This window comes from Salmo salar, chromosome 01 (genome assembly GCF_965601325.2).
Source record: "Salmo salar chromosome 01, fSalSal1, whole genome shotgun sequence".
In the NCBI taxonomy this organism is placed as follows: Eukaryota; Metazoa; Chordata; class Actinopteri; order Salmoniformes; family Salmonidae; genus Salmo; species Salmo salar.
Window position 1 is genome coordinate 176,832,340 of NC_138291.1, and position 20,348 is coordinate 176,852,687.

Sequence of the window (20,348 nt, forward strand, 5' to 3'; positions counted from 1 at the left end):
GTTCAGCCTTCCTCCCGTCTATGGAGCAGAGTGGGGTTCAGTCTTCCCCCCCGTCTATGGAGCAGAGTGGGGTTCAGTCTTCCTCCCGTCTATGGAGCAGAGTGGGGTTCAGCCTTCCTCCCGTCTATGGAGCAGAGTGTGGTTCAGTCTTCCCCCCGTCTATGGAGCAGAGTGGGGTTCAGTCTTCCTCCCGTCTATGGAGCAGAGTGGGGTTCAGTCTTCCTCCCGTCTATGGAGCAGAGTGGGGTTCAGTCTTCCTCGCGTCTATGGAGCAGAGTGGGGTTCAGTCTTCCTCGCGTCTATGGAGCAGAGTGGGGTTCAGTCTTCCTCCCGTCTATGGAGCAGAGTGGGGTTCAGTCTTCCTCCCGTCTATGGAGCAGAGTGGGGTTCAGTCTTCCCCCCCGTCTATGGAGCAGAGTGGGGTTCAGTCTTCCCCCCCGTCTATGGAGCAGAGTGGGGTTCAGCCTTCCTCCCGTCTAAGGAGCAGAGTGTGGTTCAGCCTTCCTCCCGTCTAAGGAGCAGAGTGTGGTTCAGTCTTCCCCCCGTCTATGGAGCAGAGTGGGGTTCAGTCTTCCTCCCGTCTATGGAGCAGAGTGGGGTTCAGTCTTCCTCCCGTCTATGGAGCAGAGTGGGGTTCAGTCTTCCTCCCGTCTATGGAGCAGAGTGGGGTTCAGTCTTCCTCCCGTCTATGGAGCAGAGTGGGGTTCAGTCTTCCTCCCGTCTATGGAGCAGAGTGGGGTTCAGTCTTCCTCCCGTCTATGGAGCAGAGTGGGGTTCAGTCTTCCCCCCGTCTATGGAGCAGAGTGTGGTTCAGTCTTCCTCCCGTCTATGGAGCAGAGTGGGGTTCAGTCTTCCTAACGTCTATGGAGCAGAGTGGGGTTCAGTCTTCCTCCCGTCTATGGAGCAGAGTGGGGTTCAGCCTTCCTCCCGTCTATGGAGCAGAGTGGGGTTCAGTCTTCCTCCTGTCTATGGAGCAGAGTGGGGTTCAGTCTTCCTCCCGTCTATGGAGCAGAGTGGGGTTCAGTCTTCCTAACGTCTATGGAGCAGAGTGGGGTTCAGTCTTCCGTCTATGGAGCAGAGTGGGGTTCAGTCTTCCGTCTATGGAGCAGAGTGGGGTTCAGTCTTCCTCCCGTCTATGGAGCAGAGTGGGGTTCAGTCTTCCTCCCGTCTATGGAGCAGAGTGGGGTTCAGTCTTCCTCCCGTCTATGGAGCAGAGTGGGGTTCAGTCTTCCTAACGTCTATGGAGCAGAGTGGGGTTCAGTCTTCCGTCTATGGAGCAGAGTGGGGTTCAGTCTTCCGTCTATGGAGCAGAGTGGGGTTCAGTCTTCCTCCCGTCTATGGAGCAGAGTGGGGTTCAGTCTTCCTCCCGTCTATGGAGCAGAGTGGGGTTCCGTTGGTCAGTGCGTGTTTCCAACTCCTGGGATGTCCTTGACAAACCAGGTCCCACTAAAAAGTCATTGTTATTGGTGCAGACAGGAGGTAAGAGAAGTATGAACGACAAATCAAATTCTGTCAAAGTTATTGAAAGATAACCTTTTTAAATGTAGCAGGGAAATTTGCCTATACAACCCACATTTCAGTTGATTTCCAACTCCTGCAGTAAATTCTAAAGAACTGGCTTTTCTTTAGCTATTTCCTCCATCCCAAACAAACAGATATTGCCTCATTTTTGCCGACCCTCCATATCTTTTCAACAGGTCTAAATTCCTTTAAATCTTCGGCCACTGATTGTGTTCCAATAGAATATCTCTAACTTTTCCAGTTAATGAGAGTCACCTGTATTATTGAAATGGAGGATCTCAGTTCCTCTTTGGCTGCTGTTATTCCAGATGGGAGATATCTATTTCACTCAGGCACCAGGCATTCACAGCTCATTGAGCCAAATGAAGAGGATCTGGACAGATTACGTGGCAAAAGAGTTGGGTGTATCCTCAGTTTTCTAAAGTAATAGACCAGCTTCATGGAGTTCTTCTCTACTCATGTGTGCAGAGGGACCAGCTTCATGGAGTTCTTCTCTACTCATGTGTGCAGAGGGACCAGCTTCATGGAGTTCTTCTCTACTCATGTGTGCAGAGGGACCAGCTTCATGGAGCTCTTCTCTACTAATGTGTGCAGAGGGACCAGCTTCATGGAGCTCTTCTCTACTCATGTGTGCAGAGGGACCAGCTTCATGGAGCTCTTCTCTACTCATGTGTGCAGAGGGACCAGCTTCATGGAGCTCTTCTCTACTCATGTGCGCAGAGGGACCAGCTTCATAGAGCTCCTCTCTACTCATGTGTGCAGAGGGACCAGCTTCATGGAGCTCTTCTCTACTCATGTGCGCAGAGGGACCAGCTTCATGGAGCTCCTCTCTACTCATGTGTGCAGAGGGACCAGCTTCATGGAGCTCCTCTCTACTCATGTGTGCAGAGGGACCAGCTTCATGGAGTTCTTCTCTACTCATGTGTGCAGAGGGACCAGCTTCATGGAGCTCTTCTCTACTAATGTGTGCAGAGGGACCAGCTTCATGGAGCTCTTCTCTACTCATGTGTGCAGAGGGACCAGCTTCATGGAGCTCCTCTCTACTCATGTGCGCAGAGGGACCAGCTTCATAGAGCTCCTCTCTACTCATGTGTGCAGAGGGACCAGCTTCATGGAGCTCTTCTCTACTCATGTGCGCAGAGGGACCAGCTCATGGAGCTCCTCTCTACTCATGTGTGCAGAGGGACCAGCTTCATGGAGCTCTTCTCTACTCATGTGTGCAGAGGGACCAGCTTCATGGAGCTCTTCTCTACTCATGTGCGCAGAGGGACCAGCTTCATAGAGCTCCTCTCTACTCATGTGTGCAGAGGGACCAGCTTCATGGAGCTCTTCTCTACTCATGTGCGCAGAGGGACCAGCTTCATGGAGCTCCTCTCTACTCATGTGTGCAGAGGGACCAGCTTCATGGAGCTCCTCTCTACTCATGTGTGCAGAGGGACCAGCTTCATGGAGCTCTTCTCTACTCATGTGTGCAGAGGGACCAGCTTCATGGAGCTCTTCTCTACTCATGTGCGCAGAGGGACCAGCTTCATGGAGCTCTTCTCTACTCATGTGTGCAGAGGGACCAGCTTCATGGAGCTCTTCTCTACTCATGTGTGCAGAGGGACCAGCTTCATGGAGCTCCTCTCTACTCATGTGTGCAGTGGGACCAGCTTCATGGAGCTCTTCTCATGTCTGCAGAGGGACCAGCTTCATGGAGCTCTTCTCTACTCATGTGTGCAGAGGGACCAGCTTCATGGAGCTCTTCTCATGTCTGCAGAGGGACCAGCTTCATGGAGCTCCTCTCTACTCATGTGTGCAGAGGGACCAGCTTCATGGAGCTCTTCTCATGTCTGCAGAGGGACCAGCTTCATGGAGCTCTTCTCTACTCATGTGTGCAGAGGGACCAGCTTCATGGAGCTCCTCTCTACTCATGTGTGCAGAGGGACCAACTTCATGGAGCTACTCTCTTCTCATGTCTGCAGAGGGACCAGCTTCATGGAGCTCCTCTCTACTCATGTGTGCAGAGGGACCAGCTTCACGGAGCTCTTCTCATGTCTGCAGAGGGACCAGCTTCATGGAGCTCCTCTCTACTCATGTGTGCAGAGGGACCAGCTTCATGGAGCTCTTCTCATGTCTGCAGAGGGACCAGCTTCATGGAGCTCTTCTCTACTCATGTGTGCAGAGGGACCAGCTTCATGGAGCTCCTCTCTACTCATGTGCGCAGAGGGACCAGCTTCATGGAGTTCCTCTCTACTCGTGTGCAGAGGGACCAGTTTTGGAAACCATTCGACACCTAGGTAGACCAAAAGATAGGAAACTAAACAGGTGAACTGTGCAATTTTTTCCAACTCCCATCTGACAAAAGGTCCGTGAAGCTAGCTGCCACCCTGCCCCTCCTGCCATGTAGCAGCTTCATTTCAGCCCTTAGTTAAAGAGTAGAGTTGGTGCTGTTAGGTAACGAGCAGATCATTCCTCCCCGTCTGACAGGCGGAGCTTTGGGTTCTGTGCCTCCGTACCGAGCCTCCTCCTCTGAACGATGACAACGTGTGATCAACTGTAGGTCAGAGGTACTCTGAGGCCTCCTTTGGAAGTGACAGTCTTAAGTGGTGGGTCTCTTACAGCCCCTGGGGTCCTCTCCACACGCCTTCGGCATGCCGTTTCCACTGAGGGCCGTGGTTAATAATATCCAATGAACTTAGCGTTGGGCTAGCCGGTAGTTTTGGTGGCTATTAACCCCTCCTCAAGGGCAAATGATACATTTCTGTTTGGAGGTGTAGTTATTGTTGGGACGACATATTAGCTAGGGGGGCTGGTTGGGAGGGAGGAGGAAGGAGTGTACATAAGTCTGGTTAGGGCCTGGTTGGGAGGGAGGAGGAAGGAGTCTGGTTAGGGGGCTGGTTGGGAGGGAGGGAGGAGGAAGGAGTGTACATAGGTCTGGTTAGGGGGCTGGTTGGGAGGGAGGAGGAGGAAGGAGTGTACATAGGTCTGGTTAGGGGGCTGGTTGGGAGGGAGGAGGAAGGAGTCTGGTTAGGGGGCTGGTTGGGAGGGAGGAGGAAGGAGTCTGGTTAGGGGGCTGGTTGGGAGGGAGGAGGAAGGAGTCTGGTTAGGGGGCTGGTTGGGAGGGAGGAGGAAGGAGTGTACATAGGTCTGGTTAGGGGGCTGGTTGGGAGGGAGGAGGAAGGAGTCTGGTTAGGGGGCTGGTAGGGAGGGAGGAGGAAGGAGTCTGGTTAGGGGGCTGGTTGGGAGGGAGGAGGAAGGAGTCTGGTTAGGGGGCTGGTAGGGAGGGAGGAGGAAGGAGTCTGGTTAGGGGGCTGGTTGGGAGGGAGGAGTGTACATAGGTCTGGTTAGGGCCTGGTTGGGAGGGAGGAGGAAGGAGTCTGGTTAGGGGGCTGGTTGGGAGGGAGGAGGAAGGAGTGTACATAAGTCTGGTTAGGGCCTGGTAGGGAGGGAGGAGGAAGGAGTCTGGTTAGGGGGCTGGTTGGGAGGGAGGAGGAAGGAGTCTGGTTAGGGGGCTGGTTGGGAGGGAGGAGTGTACATGGGGAAAAGAAAGGCCATCGTTCGTGCCGCAGGTACACATCAATAGAGTCAGACACACTGTCGAGATGAGGCTACCCTAAATATAGCTTTGGAGCGAAGAGACTACCCAAGTGCTCCCTAACAATATAAAAAGAGCTACATTTTGTGGAGAGATTAGTCAAAGTGAATAAGAGTCTTATGTAACCATGTAAAAAGGGCATTGATGGTCAACAAGTCAGGTTACATACAGTATGTCTTCAAATCTTGATAGGTTTATTTTCTAGAGAATATCAATAGTCCCCCTCGCAATCATTATCCTGTCACCACCACAAAACGGTATAAAAACAGGGGTGGGGGTATTATTTCTGAGCAATTGAACAGTGTGTTCGATTATTTCCTGAGATTGCCTCATTTGCATTTTCAAGGCTTAATGATCGCTTCTCTCTTGCTCTCTCCCATTCTCCTTTTTAATCTCTCCAATCATTTTTCTCCACTGACAAAAGAACCAGGGGATAAAAAAAAAAAAAACTGTCCATCTTTTCTATGATTCAGTATTACTGGAAAAGAGTATAATAACAGCTGCAGTCGAGAGAAAGACTTCATTTACTTCCATTGCTCTGGGGGATTTATTCACTAGTAAACAGTTCTAGGAAGACCTACCTCCAGGAAATGCAAAGAACACGTTTAAAAACACTGGGTGGGGGTAGGGGTGGGGGGGGTAAAAAGAAGCCCATTGCTCTTTGCTCTACCTGTCTACACATTAATCTTAAAACGCAGTTTAATTCGATCTGTGTCCTCCTCCCTGACGCGGCCCGCCACGAGATTCGATTACGGCGACTATACTTTTTAACTGCTGTCAGAGCCGGGCGGGCGAGGTCTGTGTAAACATCTGCCCGAGCACATGGACGCCTCTCATTACCCGGGCATTAAATCAAACCGCCGCAATGAATCTTTATCTACGACCGACGCCACCCGGCTTCGTACACGTCGAACCAAATGAACGCAAGCCGTATTAAAAACGCTCATCTTCCCGCTCCAAAAAGTGCAACTGTAAACGTGACGTCTTCGCGACCGGTGAAAGACCAGCTGTTACTGGTGACGGGAGAGACGTGTCTTTGAGCAAACTTGGCTAATCTGCAACCAGATGTCTTGGAGAGACAAAAAGAGACACACCGACTATCTCATTGCTGAACGAAAATAACATAACAATGAAAAAAAGTGAGGTGGATTTCTGAATCATATTTCACTGATGAAATGTTAACACAGCTCATATGCCTTTAAGCCCATAAGCCGATGTAGAAAACTGGAGACGAGATGGGAGCGGTGGATTATAAAAGGTAATCTGTAATGTAAATATTATTTCTAATATTGTGGGATATTGCAGAGGCTAAGGCAGGCTCGTCCCCTGGTTCCTTCAGCAGAGGCCGTCTTTGGCATGAATCAAAGGCTATTTGTTTAATCTGAGCCACCAGGTTGTCTGCGAGCTGCCAAGGCACTTTGCCGCGACCTTTGCTCTTTTCCACAAATCCCTGTAAAAGGCCCGAGCAATTCACCCTGACATTTATTCGACACACAATTCTCCCAGTCTGCTCTTTTCTCTGGATCATGCGAGTCTAAGAGCAAAATGACAGAAATAAGGTCACCAAGCCTTCAGAGACTTTCGCCTGTGCCATTAGCGATGAGAAGCTGCTCCAAAATTGCAATATACATTCGGAGATGGTTTCCAAGTTTTGGAATTACTGCCTAAGTGCTTGTAAATGACATTGCCATAGCAGGGAAAAGGCCTGATGCATCTGGGGAGGAATCAGAAAAAGAAAAATAAGCAAAATCTTTAGTTTAGAGAGCAGGAGCGAACGTTTGCTAGTTTTCTTTTTATGCACGTGAAACATGGCACCGGTTGGCATCAAACATGATTTGTCTTTCTTTGCAGCACAAAAAACAAATACCTTTTCAAGCTTCCGAGATACATTAAGTAATTCAGCATAGTTTTATACCAGAATCAGATATATATTACCAGACATCTGGGAGCACCTACCTTGCCGTCGAATTTGGAGTATTCGTTGAAAGGGTTGTTGAGCTGCTGGGGGCATTGCTCGAGCCGGAGAGAGAGGGTCGACTTCGTACCAGTGCTCCTGGGTCTATCTTTAAAGTCCCTCTTCTCAAACAGGGAACCCAGGTCCTCCGCTGTGACAGAAGCGATGGAGACAGAAAATGAAGCGGAGACATTGGCGGAAACCAAGAGTGATTGAACAACTTACTTATATTCTCCGACGTTATTGATTGTGCCAGGATTTCAAGTCAAACAGGACTTTAGCATTAGGCCTAGATATTGTACAGTATTACATGTCATTAAATACAGTAGGCTCGGTTTGACAGTTTCTGTAACATGCTATCGGATTTTGTGACTTCACATGTGGAGATTGTTATTTTGCATTGATCAATTTCCTCCTTCCATGAAAATTCCCTATGCAGCACTGTAATTGTCTGAGATCAGTGTAAAGAAAGGACAATTGAAGCTTTTGCTTCATTGAAACTCCTACCAGCAAATATTTCTGGAGAGGAGAAATGTAGCGTACCTGATTGCGAGGACGACCTCTCCTTCCATTGAATGTTTTTGCATTTGATCTGGTTCTGTCGCTCCTTCCTTAACCGTTCAAGTCTTTGAGCTTTAAAATAAGAAAATAAAACAGTGCTTACAAGTAATGAAACAAAGATTTTAAAAAGCCAGATCAACAAAGTCATTTTTGTCCATTGTCATTGGTCAGGGTCATTTTTGACTATTGTCATTGGTCAGGGTCATTTTTGACCACTGTCATTGGTCAGGGTCATGCAGTCACACATTTACAAAAGGAGAATGACAACAGAAACGGAAGTTTATTTAAAGTACATTTGACACAGCGGAACACTCTCACGGTGGACACTGATGGTAAACAACATCTTGGGAGGTGTGAGATATGCTAAGAGGGACACTGGAGGGGGACTAGAAACACTCGCTGGGCCGTGTCAAACCTGTCCGCTCAACACAGATGATCACCCCAACCCTACCCTATTTTTTTTCCAGCAGCGATGGCAGTTACCTGAACGGGGGTCTTCCTGGAGCATTATAGAAATAAAACAAATAGATCTATACAGCTACATTATATAAATAAAACAACTACACAATTCAGGAACTCTAGAGTCAAACAGTCACACTTACATTTTTCTAGAAAAACATTTTATACCAGGTTTAATACAGACTTGTGTTCCCCCCCCCTTTATTTAGATTCTTACCAGCCACCCCTGGTTTCTCGCGCTTTTCTTGTTGACGTCCTGGTGAGACAGTCAGCCCCTTCAGGTGAAGTCTCGGCAGAAGAACACTCAGACCCCAAAACACCACTGCTTCCCCAAACACAACAAGAGCCATGGGAGCCAAAAGGAGATCGTCTAGCCAGACTTCAGATGGCCTTTGGACTCCCTCTGATTCTGACAGTAACCCCAAGCACCTCACAATAGATCAAGTTGTGCTCCAGGCATTTGAACTCTCATTGGTTCCCAGTTAATTCCATACAAAGCCACCTTGCACACCTCTGCCTTTGAAGGGGATTCATAGCACACAAGCATCCTCCTGACTCAAGTGAACCCACATCATGGAAATCGTGGAGGTTTATGGCTAGCCTATAGTGCATAGTGTGTACGAGTAACACATAATTCGCTTAGCGAGCTACATAACCTTGAGGGTCACGTTTGACACAGTACCACCGTAGAAACAGATTAGGCTATTCCCATCAATTTGGTGGGCTGACTAGATTCTCAGTTAAATAGAAATTGGTTACTGTAGCCTATCCCTGTAAGGTTGAATACATAATATCATGGGCTTGAATCTCACTCCATCAATTGTGTGATCATAAAAATGTACCTTCATTGAATAACAGAGGATTTCCCCATGGCTACTCAATAACATGTTATCCATGACTACTCAATAACATGTAATCCATGGCTACTCAATAACATGTAATCTATGGCTACTCAATAACATGTTATCAATGACTACTCAATAACATGTTATCCATGACTACTCAATAACATGTAACACATTATCTATTAGCCTACCTTTACATATAACCTTTCAAGGTCCTCAAGAGCTGATGTCCATGAGTGAAAGGGTTAACAACAAAAAGGCAGGTCCTTTTTCATTTGGGCAACAGAGCGAACAAAAGGCATAATTTCCATTTACATACAAATCAAGCCCCGGCGACCCCCTGATTGCCATGGCTTCTGCCCACAACTGCTGTGCCAACCGTCCGTAAAATCAAGAGAAGAAGAAAGCCTTAAAAAAAAGCAAAAAAAAACAATGACGAAGAAAAACGTCGTAGACCATGAAGGCATGCCTCGAGAGCCGTGAACCCAAACTTTAATTAGTCCAAGAAAACATATTATTGTCTGTTTGATTTTCAGACACAACCAATCAGCATTCACTGTACCAAGTACAGCGTGGTTTAATTTCTTGGATAATAAGTTCTGAGACCTGAACTTGAAAGCTACCAAGAGGAAAGCCACAGGTCCAACACACTCCTCCTTACTTCACAACGGCAGGTAGCCTAGTGGTTAGAGCGTTGGACTAGTAACTGAAAGGTTGCTAGATCGAATCCCCGAGCTGACAAGGTAAAAAAAAAAGCTGTCGTTCTGCCCCCTGAACAAGGCAGTTAACCCACTGTTCCTAGGCCGTCATTGTAAATAAGAATTTGTTCTTAACTGGCTTGCCGAGTTAAATAAAAGGTTAAATAAAAATACATTTTAAAAAAACACAGCCTACCCTTATCCTGACCCAAACAATTAAAACATTGGCGTGAAATTGTTCACAAATTAAGAATCCTTCTCAATATGGTGGTAGTGTTTTTTCACATGTAGGGTGCTTTGTTGACTGTACTACAAAGTGGCACTGCAAACCAAACAATGTTTCGCTTCAAGCACTGGGCGAAGCACAAATATACTGGCAGCAGCACCCTTGCACTTTTCTGAAACAATTCCCTATTTCTTTTGGGCTCCCGTGTGGCACAGCGGTCTAAGGCACTGCATCTTAGTGCTAGAGGCGTCACTTCAGACCCTGGTTCGATTCCAGGCTGTATCACAACTGGCCGTGATTGGGAGTCCCATAGGGCGGCACACAATTGGCCCAGCGTCGTCCAGGTTAGGATTTGGCCAGTGTATGTCGTCATTGTAAATAAGAATGTGTTCTTAACTGACTTGCCTAGTTAAATAAGGGTTAAATAAAAATAAATAAATACAATTCTCCTCAAATGAGTTGAAATTTTAAAAACCTTTTGGTCTCTACACATTGGTATTGGACTGTCAAAACTACAGGAATTGTTTTTTTTTTTTCAGGGTCACTTAAGATTACAATTAAGAAAATAAAAACCAATGGTATTGACAAAATGATTGGCAACCAATAGCTAATACTTGGTTCAACAGCCTTTGCTGAAGACAACTGCAGACAAATGCTTCTTGTAGCCATCAATGTGCATACTGAAGCTTTCTGCTGGCAATTTGGCCCTCTCTTTAGTTGCAAACTGCTATCAATTTGTCAATGTTTGAGTGGTGCCTTCTGACAACTGTTGTTTTCAACTCTAAACTCATCGCTGGCCACTCCAGAACAGACCAGTGTTTATTCTTGAATCATTCATGGGTGCTTTTTTGATGTTTGTTTGAGTTGATGTCCTGCTGGAAGGCCCAAGAACCTAGACTGAGTTTTAGGACACTGGGTTGAAAATTGCACTCAAAAATATCTTGTTAATTTCCTAATGTCTTGCACACGTTCAAGGCCCCCAGTACCAGAGGCAGCAAAGCAACCCCACAGTATTACCAAACCTCCCCATGTTTGATTGTAGGGAGAGTGTTCTTTTCAATGAAAGCTTAATTTGGTCGTTGGTAAACATAGGAAGACCCCACTGCTGAAAGAGAAAAGAACCCCCACCCCAATGAACTTTACGAAAACCCATCGAAACAAGCCTCAAATGGGGAAATGTTCTTTGGCAATAGAAAAATCAATGCTAAGTTTACCAATGACCAAATGAAGCATTCAAAGTAAACGTGTAAAAATCTAAAAAGTCCATCTCTGAAAATCACAAGCCCAGGGACATTAAATGAGCAGCGTGTTTCAAGCAGCCTCTGTCAAACACCACTTTCACAGCCACTAGGCCCAACTGTTCTGAGTTCTGCTCGGTGCACCCAACCAAAATAATTCCTCTGGGGTAACATGGTCAATAAAACCCCAAGCCTGGGTTCAAATAGTATTTGTTTTATTTCAAATACTTTAGCGGCGCTCGATTGAGCTTGCCTGATGCAAGGGAACAAATTGAATAGTTCCAAAAGTGTAAACCCCACCGACCTAGCGCTCCAGGCAGGTTTGATCAAATGCTCAAAGTACTTGTAAGAAAACAAAATACTTTTGAAACCCACGTCTGATTAACACCAGGCTTTTGTCAGAGATAAACTTTTATTTAGTCTAATTGTATAATTATTTACAACATTCATATTTCCCTGGTGGTTTATATAAGCTTGTTCATGGGGTGATACATGTGATTTTCAAAGACAGACTTTACAGCAGTGTTGGGGTCAATTCTATTCCAATTCAATTCTATGTGGACTTCTGCAATTCATTCACAAGGCTAATTAGGAAGTGACCCCAACCTGCTCTTTACTAAACTTACTGCATTAACCTGTTGTATCGCTGCCTTCTATAACAAAAAGCACCACACCACTGGCCAACTAGCCTCTGTGAGTAAACCACTGATCTGGATTCCACACGGCAGCCCCCAACAAACAGCTCGCTCGTCCACCAACTGGTTTCTCCTGCCACAGTCAGAGCCCCCTATTGTTTACCTGTGTTGGAGCGTCGGCGGATGCCAAAGTCCCAGCTGGAGGTGATGTCCAATGACTGCGAGAGGTCACAGCCCGGGTTCTCCCCTCCGCTGCCCCCTTCGCCTAGGGAGCCCGAACCCAGTGAACCTCCACTGCTGCCGGGCACCGAGGCCAGCTGCCACTTCTCCAGGTCCACGTCGTGGTCGATTAGCACCATCTCACACATGCCCGTGTCATCGCTGGTCACATGGGACTGCCGGATGTGGGCCAAGATAATGGCTGGGTTGTCCAAGAAAGCCATTGTTTGCTCGTTTCACTGCTTTGTTTCTGTTTCCCCCTTCGATCTTTCCTTACCTCCTCACACTCTCCCTCTGCCTTTATTACCCCCTCTCTCTGTTTGAGGGTGCTTGATCACTTTAGGAGCCGGGCAACAGAGCCGTCTTCTTTTTCCTTCTCTTCTTCGGGGTTATTTTCTCCTCTCCATGGGACATGTGTGCCGGCCTGTTGGGGCAAAGTTAGGAGAGATTAGTGTGTGCCCACAATATGCAATACAAGGACGAGAAATGATGTATTCAATTCATAAGCCACGTTCTCCATATTTCTTCTGAGGCTAACTAAACACCAGTTTAAGAGCGAAACATTGAACAATTGGTGGACAGACACCCCTTTTGTAGGTCTGTGGATCAATACTTTGTTTTTTTTAGGAACTCAGTCAGGGTCTCAACTTACTGTTGAGAATTAGAATACTAGAATACACAAGGTGCAATTTGGAAATGTGGTTCTTCATCAGAGGTTCTAATGTTATGACAGTCACTGACAGTCATTCAATTAGCCCATTTCGGCAAAACATTTTTTAGATTGGTAAGTTAGTCTAGCGACCAGCTACACAACATGGCCAAAAGTATGTGGACACCTGCTCGTGGGCATTAATATGGAGTTGATCCCTCCTTTGCTGCTATAACAGCCTCCACTCTTCTGCTAACATTGCTGCAGGGACTTGCTTCCATTCAGCCACAAAAGCATTAGTGAGTTTGGACACTTATGTTGTGCGATTAGGCCTGGCTCGTAGTCGGCCTTCCAATTCATCCCAAAGGTGTTTAATGGGGTTGAGGTCAGGACTCTGTGCAGGCCAGTCAAGTTATTCCACACTGATCTCGACAAACCACTTCTGTATGGACCTCAATATGTGCTAGGGGCACTGTCATGCTGAAACAGGAAAGGGTCTTCCCCAAACTGTTGTCAAAGTTGAAAGCACAGAATCATCTAGAATGTCATTGTATTCTGTAGTGTTAAGATTCACCTTTACTGCAACTAAGGGGCCTAGCCTGAACCATGAAAAACAGCCCCAGACCATTATTCCTCCTCCACCAAACTTTACTGTTGGCACTACGCAGTCGGGCAGGTAGCATTCTCCTGGCATCCGCCAAACTCAGATTCGTCCGTCAGACTGCCAGATGGTGAAGAGTGAGTGGGGAAGCAGGGTAGCCTAGTGGTTAGAGCGTTGGACTAGTAACCGAAGTTCAAATCCCCAAGCTGACAAGGTACAAATCTGTCGTTCTGCCCCTGAACAGGCAGTTAACCCACTGTTCCTAGGCCGTCATTGAAAATAAGAATTTGTTCTTAACTGACTTGCCTAGTTAAATAAAGGTAAAATAAAATAAAAACTCCAGAGAACGCGTTTCCACTGCTCCAGAGACCAATGACGGCAAACTTTACACCACTCCAGCCAACGTACGGTATATCTTAGGCTTGTGAGCGGCTGCTCGGCCATGGAAACCCATTTCATGAAGCTCCTGACAAACAGTTATTGTGCTGATGTTGCTTCCAGAGGCAGTTTGGACCTTGGTAGTAAGTGTTGCAGATTTTTTCGAGCTACGCACTTCAGCGATCCTGTTCCGTGAGCTTGTGTGGCCTACCACTTCCCGGCTGCACCGTTGTTGCTCCAAGATGTATCCACTTCACAATAACAGCACTTACAGTTGACCGGGGTCAGCTCTAGCAGGGCAGAAATTTGACAAAGTGACTTGTGCCACATTGAAAATAAAGCTCTTCAGTAAGGGCCATTCTACTGCCAATGTTTGTCTATGGAGATTTCATGGCTGTGTGCTTGATTTTAAACTCCTGTCAGCAACGGGTGTCGCATACCTTTCAATATATAGAAACATCGACCGGGGGGTGGGCCCCATTGATAATCAGACATCATAGGAGAAACAGCCATTTTCTCTCTCCGCCCCACAACAAAAATTGAATTGCATGAAATGAGTTTGAAAATTGCAAAATCTTCTCTCCACCTCATGGAAAAATGTATAGAATTGCAAGAAATTAACTTTAAAAACGTTCAAATATTTGTCATTGTTGTCTTCACTGTCAAGAGGGGAGCCGCTAAAATGTTTTGCTCCAAGATGAGTTCAGATGTTTTGTGGCCCCTCCCACCGCCATCAGTTGCCCATCCCTGTTCTAGAGGAAATTAGAATAAAGGTGGGAACCAAATGTAAAATAAAAATAAGACATTAGGTAAAGAGAGTAAATGTTTGTTTTTGATTCCCTTCTGAATCTGAATACAATGGGCAAAATGTTTACTAGGCCTAAAATCTGGTGAAAAGATATGAGCACTAACAAAAAGGATGGTTGATGGAGCTTAAGTCTAGAGCCTAATGCAAGGAAAACGTGCTGCACGCCAACTAAAACCAATCTGTCTATGGTTACATAACTCTGTGATTGGCAGTTTCATCTCAAACGGCCTCAGATCAAGTAGAAGACACCCCAAATAGAACAAAGGGAGCAGGCACGGAGACAGAGTTCTAGGCACAGCGACTGTTTCAGAGTCTAGGTGGAATACAATAACAATTCCTTCAACAACCGCGAAACAGTCTGACAATCCAAAACCTGCAATATGTTAGCTTCTAGTAGGAAAACACAACTGTTAATCTAGCCTACTACTCCAGCACCGTCTCACTTAGACTGGCAGATAGCATTACATAACTATAGAGCAATGCTAATTGGCTAATTAAAAAGGTAATTAAATAATTATGGCTTTGCTGAGCGATGCCTTGGTGAAATATGACAACTCTCCTGCTTTCCGTGGAACCTCTGCGTCCCTCAAGATGTCACTAAGAAAACACTCTAGCAGTCGTAAGCAGGTGATGAAGTGGTGTCAATTGCAAACTCAAGTCTTATCAGACCGACCGCCCGGCCTTAGAAATCCTATCATGATGTGGAAAGGGAAGAGGAGAACACAGAATAGCTTATGTCAGGGGTCTCCGACCTTGTTCCTGTAGAACTGCCCTCCTGTAGGCTTTTGCTCCAACCCCAGTTGTAACTAATCTGGTTCAGTTTATCAACCAGCTAATTATTAGAATCAGGTGTGCTAGACTAAGGTTGGAGTGAAAACCTACAGGACAGTAGGTCTCCAGGAACAGGGTTGGAGAGCCCTGGCCTATGTCATCTGTAAACTATGAAGGAAGCGAAAAATACCTAGGCTAGAATACGTTCACTCCGCCTGATCAATACCTAGGCTAGAATACGTTCACTCCGCCTGATCAATACCTAGGCTAGAATACGTTCACTCCGCCTGATCAATACCTAGGCTAGAATACGTTCACTCCGCCTGATCAATACCTAGGCTAGAATACGTTCACTCCGCCTGATCAATACCTAGGCTAGAATACGTTCACTCCGCCTGATCAATACCTAGGCTAGAATACGTTCACTCCGCCTGATCAATACCTAGGCTAGAATACGTTCACTCCGCCTGATCAATACCTAGGCTAGAATACGTTCACTCCGCCTGATCAATACCTAGGCTAGAATACGTTCACTCCGCCTGATCAATACCTAGGCTAGAATACGTTCACTCCGCCTGATCAATACCTAGGCTAGAATACGTTCACTCCGCCTGATCAATACCTAGGCTAGAATACGTTCACTCCGCCTGATCAATACCTAGGCTAGAATACGTTCACTCCGCCTGATCAATACCTAGGCTAGAATACGTTCACTCCGCCTGATCAATACCTAGGCTAGAATACGTTCACTCCGCCTGATCAATACCTAGGCTAGAATACGTTCACTCCGCCTGATCAATACCTAGGCTAGAATACGTTCAACTTCTGCTCAATAGATGGTAATAGGGTTACAGGATATGGGCAAAAACTCTAATTATGATTTTTTTTTTTTATCTAAATATTGCGATTTCAATTGCGTTTTAGATCAAAACACTTGGGTCGCCAGGATCGTGAGTTGGATTCCCGAGATACCCAATATGTAAAAGAAAAATGCACACATGACTAGAAGTTACTTTGGATAAAAGCGTCTGCTAAATGGCATATATATAATTATATGATTGGTGTTGTTTGGCATGACAACGAATAAAAAGCCAGGTATAGGAGTTGTTGTGACAGGGTACTAGGAACCAAAGTGTTGGTCAGTGTTTCCCAGGGGACCCTAATTACATTTTAATTAATGTTACATTCAGACAAAGGTTTTAGAATATGCTTCCACTCTGATTCAGAACGTTGTTGCACAAACAACATGCTGACACCACTAGAGCTAACATTTTGTAGACAGATTTCCCTTCCTAGCTCCATAATATCTGCAAGTTTTGTCCATTTATTTAGTCAGTTAGCTAGTTATAGATAAGCATGAGTTTTTTTTATGCACATGTGGATCTTGCTAAGACTAACTAGCGTTTTGCAGAGATAAATTTACACAAACCAATAGTATAATACAGAAAACGTTGATTTATACAAAGAAGCAAAGTTGAAAACAGCTTTGTTTTTGTTTTTTGACTGCCTGCAATGGCTAACAGAAGCATGAAGACTCAAATTGAGAGACTGAATACAACAGTCAAGCCAACTGTGCCTACTTGAGTGACAAGGTACGGGGTTTGGTGTGTGGGAAAGCAGTGAGGAGATGAAAAACAGAATAAACTATAAAAACGGACTGTGTAGCGTTCCCCTCAACAACAAAAAAAATCACAGTATCTTGCAATATGGTCAATATCACAATTTCGATAAAAATGTGATTAATTGTGCAGCCCTAGATGGTAATAGTGTAGCTAAGTCAGGGAAAGCAGGAATGTATTCACTAGGTACTCAACGGAAGCAAACGGGGCAAAAACTGGAAGGGACCTACCTGAATTTCTCAAATTAGAAACTCTAGTTTTCGTTGCAAAACCTTTTATGTTGTAAAATGTTTCGCCACGGTTTGCACTAAAAAACACACCCCAGGACCAGGAGTTGAACCTGTGCACATTTACACACCTTAATCAAAGGGCAATTCCACTGTAACAGAATTATGCAGAGACTTAGATTTTATTAGGATCCCCATTAGGAAAGGGGGACACCTAGTCAGTTTTAAAACAATGCATTCACCAGAAATGTGTCTTCCGCATTTAACTCAACCCTTCTGAATCAGAGGGGTGCATTAGCCGACGCCAATGGTGACAGCTAGTCTTCCTGGGGTACGAGACATTACAGACAAAAATACTTTCCAATTCATATACACTGCTCAAAAAAAATAAAGGGAACACTTAAACAACACAATGTAACTCCAAGTCAAATCACACTTCTGTGAAATCAAACTGTCCACTTAGGAAGCAACACTGATTGACAATAAATGTCACATGCTGTTGTGCAAATGGAATAGACAACAGGTGGAAATTATAGGCAATTAGCAACACACCCCCAATAAAGGAGTGATTCTGCAGGTGGTGACCACAGACCACTTCTCAGTTCCTATGCTTCATGGCTGATGTTTTGGTCACTTTTGAATGCTGGCGGTGCTTTCACTCTAGTGGTAGCATGAGACAGAGTCTACAACCCACACAAGTGGCTCAGGTAGTGCAGCTCATCCAGGATGGCACATCAATGCGAGCTGTGGCAGGAAGGTTTGCTGTGTCTGTCAGCGTAGTGTCCAGAGCATGGAGGCGCTACCAGGAGACAGGCCAGTACATCAGGAGACGTGGAGGAAGCCGTAGGATGGCAACAACCCAGCAGCAGGACCGCTACCTCCGCCTTTGTGCAAGGAGGAGCAGGAGAAGCACTGCCAGAGCCCTGCAAAATGACCTCCAGCAGGCCACAAATGTGCATGTGTCTGCTCAAACGGTCAGAAACAGACTCCATGAGGGTGGTAGGGCCCGACGTCCACAGGTGGGGGTTGTGCTTACAGCCCAACACCGTGCAGGACGTTTGGCATTTGCCAGAGAACACCAAGATTGGCAAATTCGCCACTGGCGCCCTGTGCTCTTCACAGATGAAAGCAGGTTTACACTGAGCACATATGACAGACGTGACAGAGTCTGGAGACGCCGTGGAGAACGCCTGCAACATCCTCCAGCATGACTGGTTTGGCGGTGGGTCAGTCATGGTGTGGGGTGGCATTTCTTTGGGGGGCCGCACAGCCCTCCATGTGCTCGCCAGAGGTAGCCCGACTGCCATTATGTACCGAGATGAGATCCTCAGACCCCTTGTGAGACCATATGCTGGTGCGGTTGGCCCTGGGTTCCTCCTAATGCAAGACAATGCTAGACCTCATGTGGCTAGAGTGTGTCAGCAGTTCCTGCAAGAGGAAGGCATTGATGCTATGGACTGGCCCGCCCGTTCCCCAGACCTGAATCCAATTTAACACATCTGGGACATCATGTCTCACTCCATCCACCAACGCCACGTTGCACCACAGACTGTCCAGGAGTTGGCGGATGCTTTAGTCCAGGTCTGGGAGGAGATCTCTCAGGAGACCATCCGCCACCTCATCAGGAGCATGCCCAGGCGTTGTAGGGAGGTCATACAGGCACGTGGAGGCCACACACACTACTGAGCCTCATTTTGACTTGTTTTAAGGACATTACATCAAAGTTGGATCAGCCTGTAGTGTGGTTTTCCACTTTAATTTTGAGTGTGACTCCAAATCCAGACCTCCATGGGTTGATAAATTGGATTTCCATTGATTATTTTTGTGTGATTTTGTTGTCAGCACATTCAACTATGTAAAGAAAAAAGTATTTAATAAGATTATTTAATTCATTCAGATCTAGGATGTGTTATTTTAGTGTTCCCTTTATTTTTTTGAGCAGTGTACATTTAAAAACTTTAACATAGAAATTAGACTATATATATACAGTATATATAAAGAAACTACAACAACTAAACACAGAAATTAAAAAAGAAATCTGATTAAAATAAATAAATACTAAAGAATAATGTGTGTGTAGAGTGTGTGTGTGTGTGTGTGTGTGTGTGTGTGTGTGTGTGTGTGTGTGTGTGTGTGTGTGTGTGTGTGTGTGTGTGTGTGTGTGTGTGTGTGTGTAGAGTGTGTGTGTGTGTGTGTGTATGCGCATCTATCAGTTCCATATGCATGTCAGTACATGCTAGGGTTGAGCTGTATTCATATCGCCATACAATCCTTCTCTCATCCCGGGATGTACCTTATTACTGGCTTAGTACACAAGGGTGCGCCAAAAAAAGGCAAAGAAAGCCCATTGGGCATCTATTACCAGAATTCTAACAAAATGAGCACAAGTAATAGCGAATTTCCACTGAGGCTGCAAGCCAAATATGATAATGTGCAAAAATGAAAATAAACTAATTGCAAAGACAGGCAATCCAGATCATAAAGTTATACATATATAGGTAGGAGCTACCAAATGTCATTTTTGTTGTATTTGGACATTTACATGCGAATGTGAACGAGAGACATTGTGCAAATGAAAAAAAGTTGCCGCATGCTTGTCTGAAGGAAGAACAGTACTGGCTCTGGAGTACCATGTGTACACGCTGTGTCTGTGTGGAGTCTGGAGTCGCTAGGGCAATGGACCTGCCTCCTCTGCTTGGCGAAGAGGGGGGAGGAGCAGACTTGTCAAGAACAGACAAGAGAAAAAAATGCAAGGAAATCAAGCAGTGGCAGCTGTACAGATATTTCATCCAAAGGGTTTTGACTTCTCAAACACAACAGGAAGCTAACAATATGATGCCCCGTCACCTTATTAATTCAGCCACTTGCTTAGATAACTAGTAAGTTACAAACTTAGTAGAAGTGCTGCAGAGATGGTTGTCCTTCTGGATGGTTCTCCCATCTCCACAGAGGAACTATGGAGCTCTGTCAGAGTGACCATCAGCTTCTTGGTCACCTCCCTGACCAAGGCCCTTCTCCCCTGATTGCCCAGGTGGCCAGCTCAAGGAAGAGTCTTGGTGGTTCCAAACTTCTTCCATTTAAGAATGATGGAGGCCACTGTGTTCTTGGGGATTTTCAATGCTGCAGACATTTTTTGGTACACTTCCCCAGATCTGTGCCCCGACACAATCCTGTCTCGGAACTATATGGACAATTCCTTAAACCTCATGGCTTTGTTTTTGCTCTGACTTGCACTGTCAACTGTGGGACCTTATATAGACAGGTGTGTGCCTTTCCAAATCATGTCCAATCAATTGAATTTACCACAGGTGGACTCCAATCAAGTTGTAGAAACATCTCAAGGATGATCAATGGAAACAGGA

At 46.0% G+C, this 20,348-nt stretch overlaps 1 protein-coding gene across 2 annotated transcripts in view; it reads right to left on the bottom strand.

Moving 5' to 3' along the window:
- The window catches only part of mapkap1 (MAPK associated protein 1), a 125,577-nt gene that overhangs the window by 102,048 nt on the left and 3,181 nt on the right, over positions 1-20,348 (bottom strand). For both annotated transcript variants that reach the window (XM_082955283.1, NM_001173628.1), the window contains 3 exon segments: positions 11,878-12,357; positions 7,596-7,685; positions 7,055-7,203 (listed from right to left, as the gene is read on the bottom strand). In XM_082955283.1, the coding sequence (XP_082811409.1) occupies positions 7,055-7,203; positions 7,596-7,685; positions 11,878-12,157 (519 nt within the window). In that variant the 5' untranslated portion in view covers positions 12,158-12,357.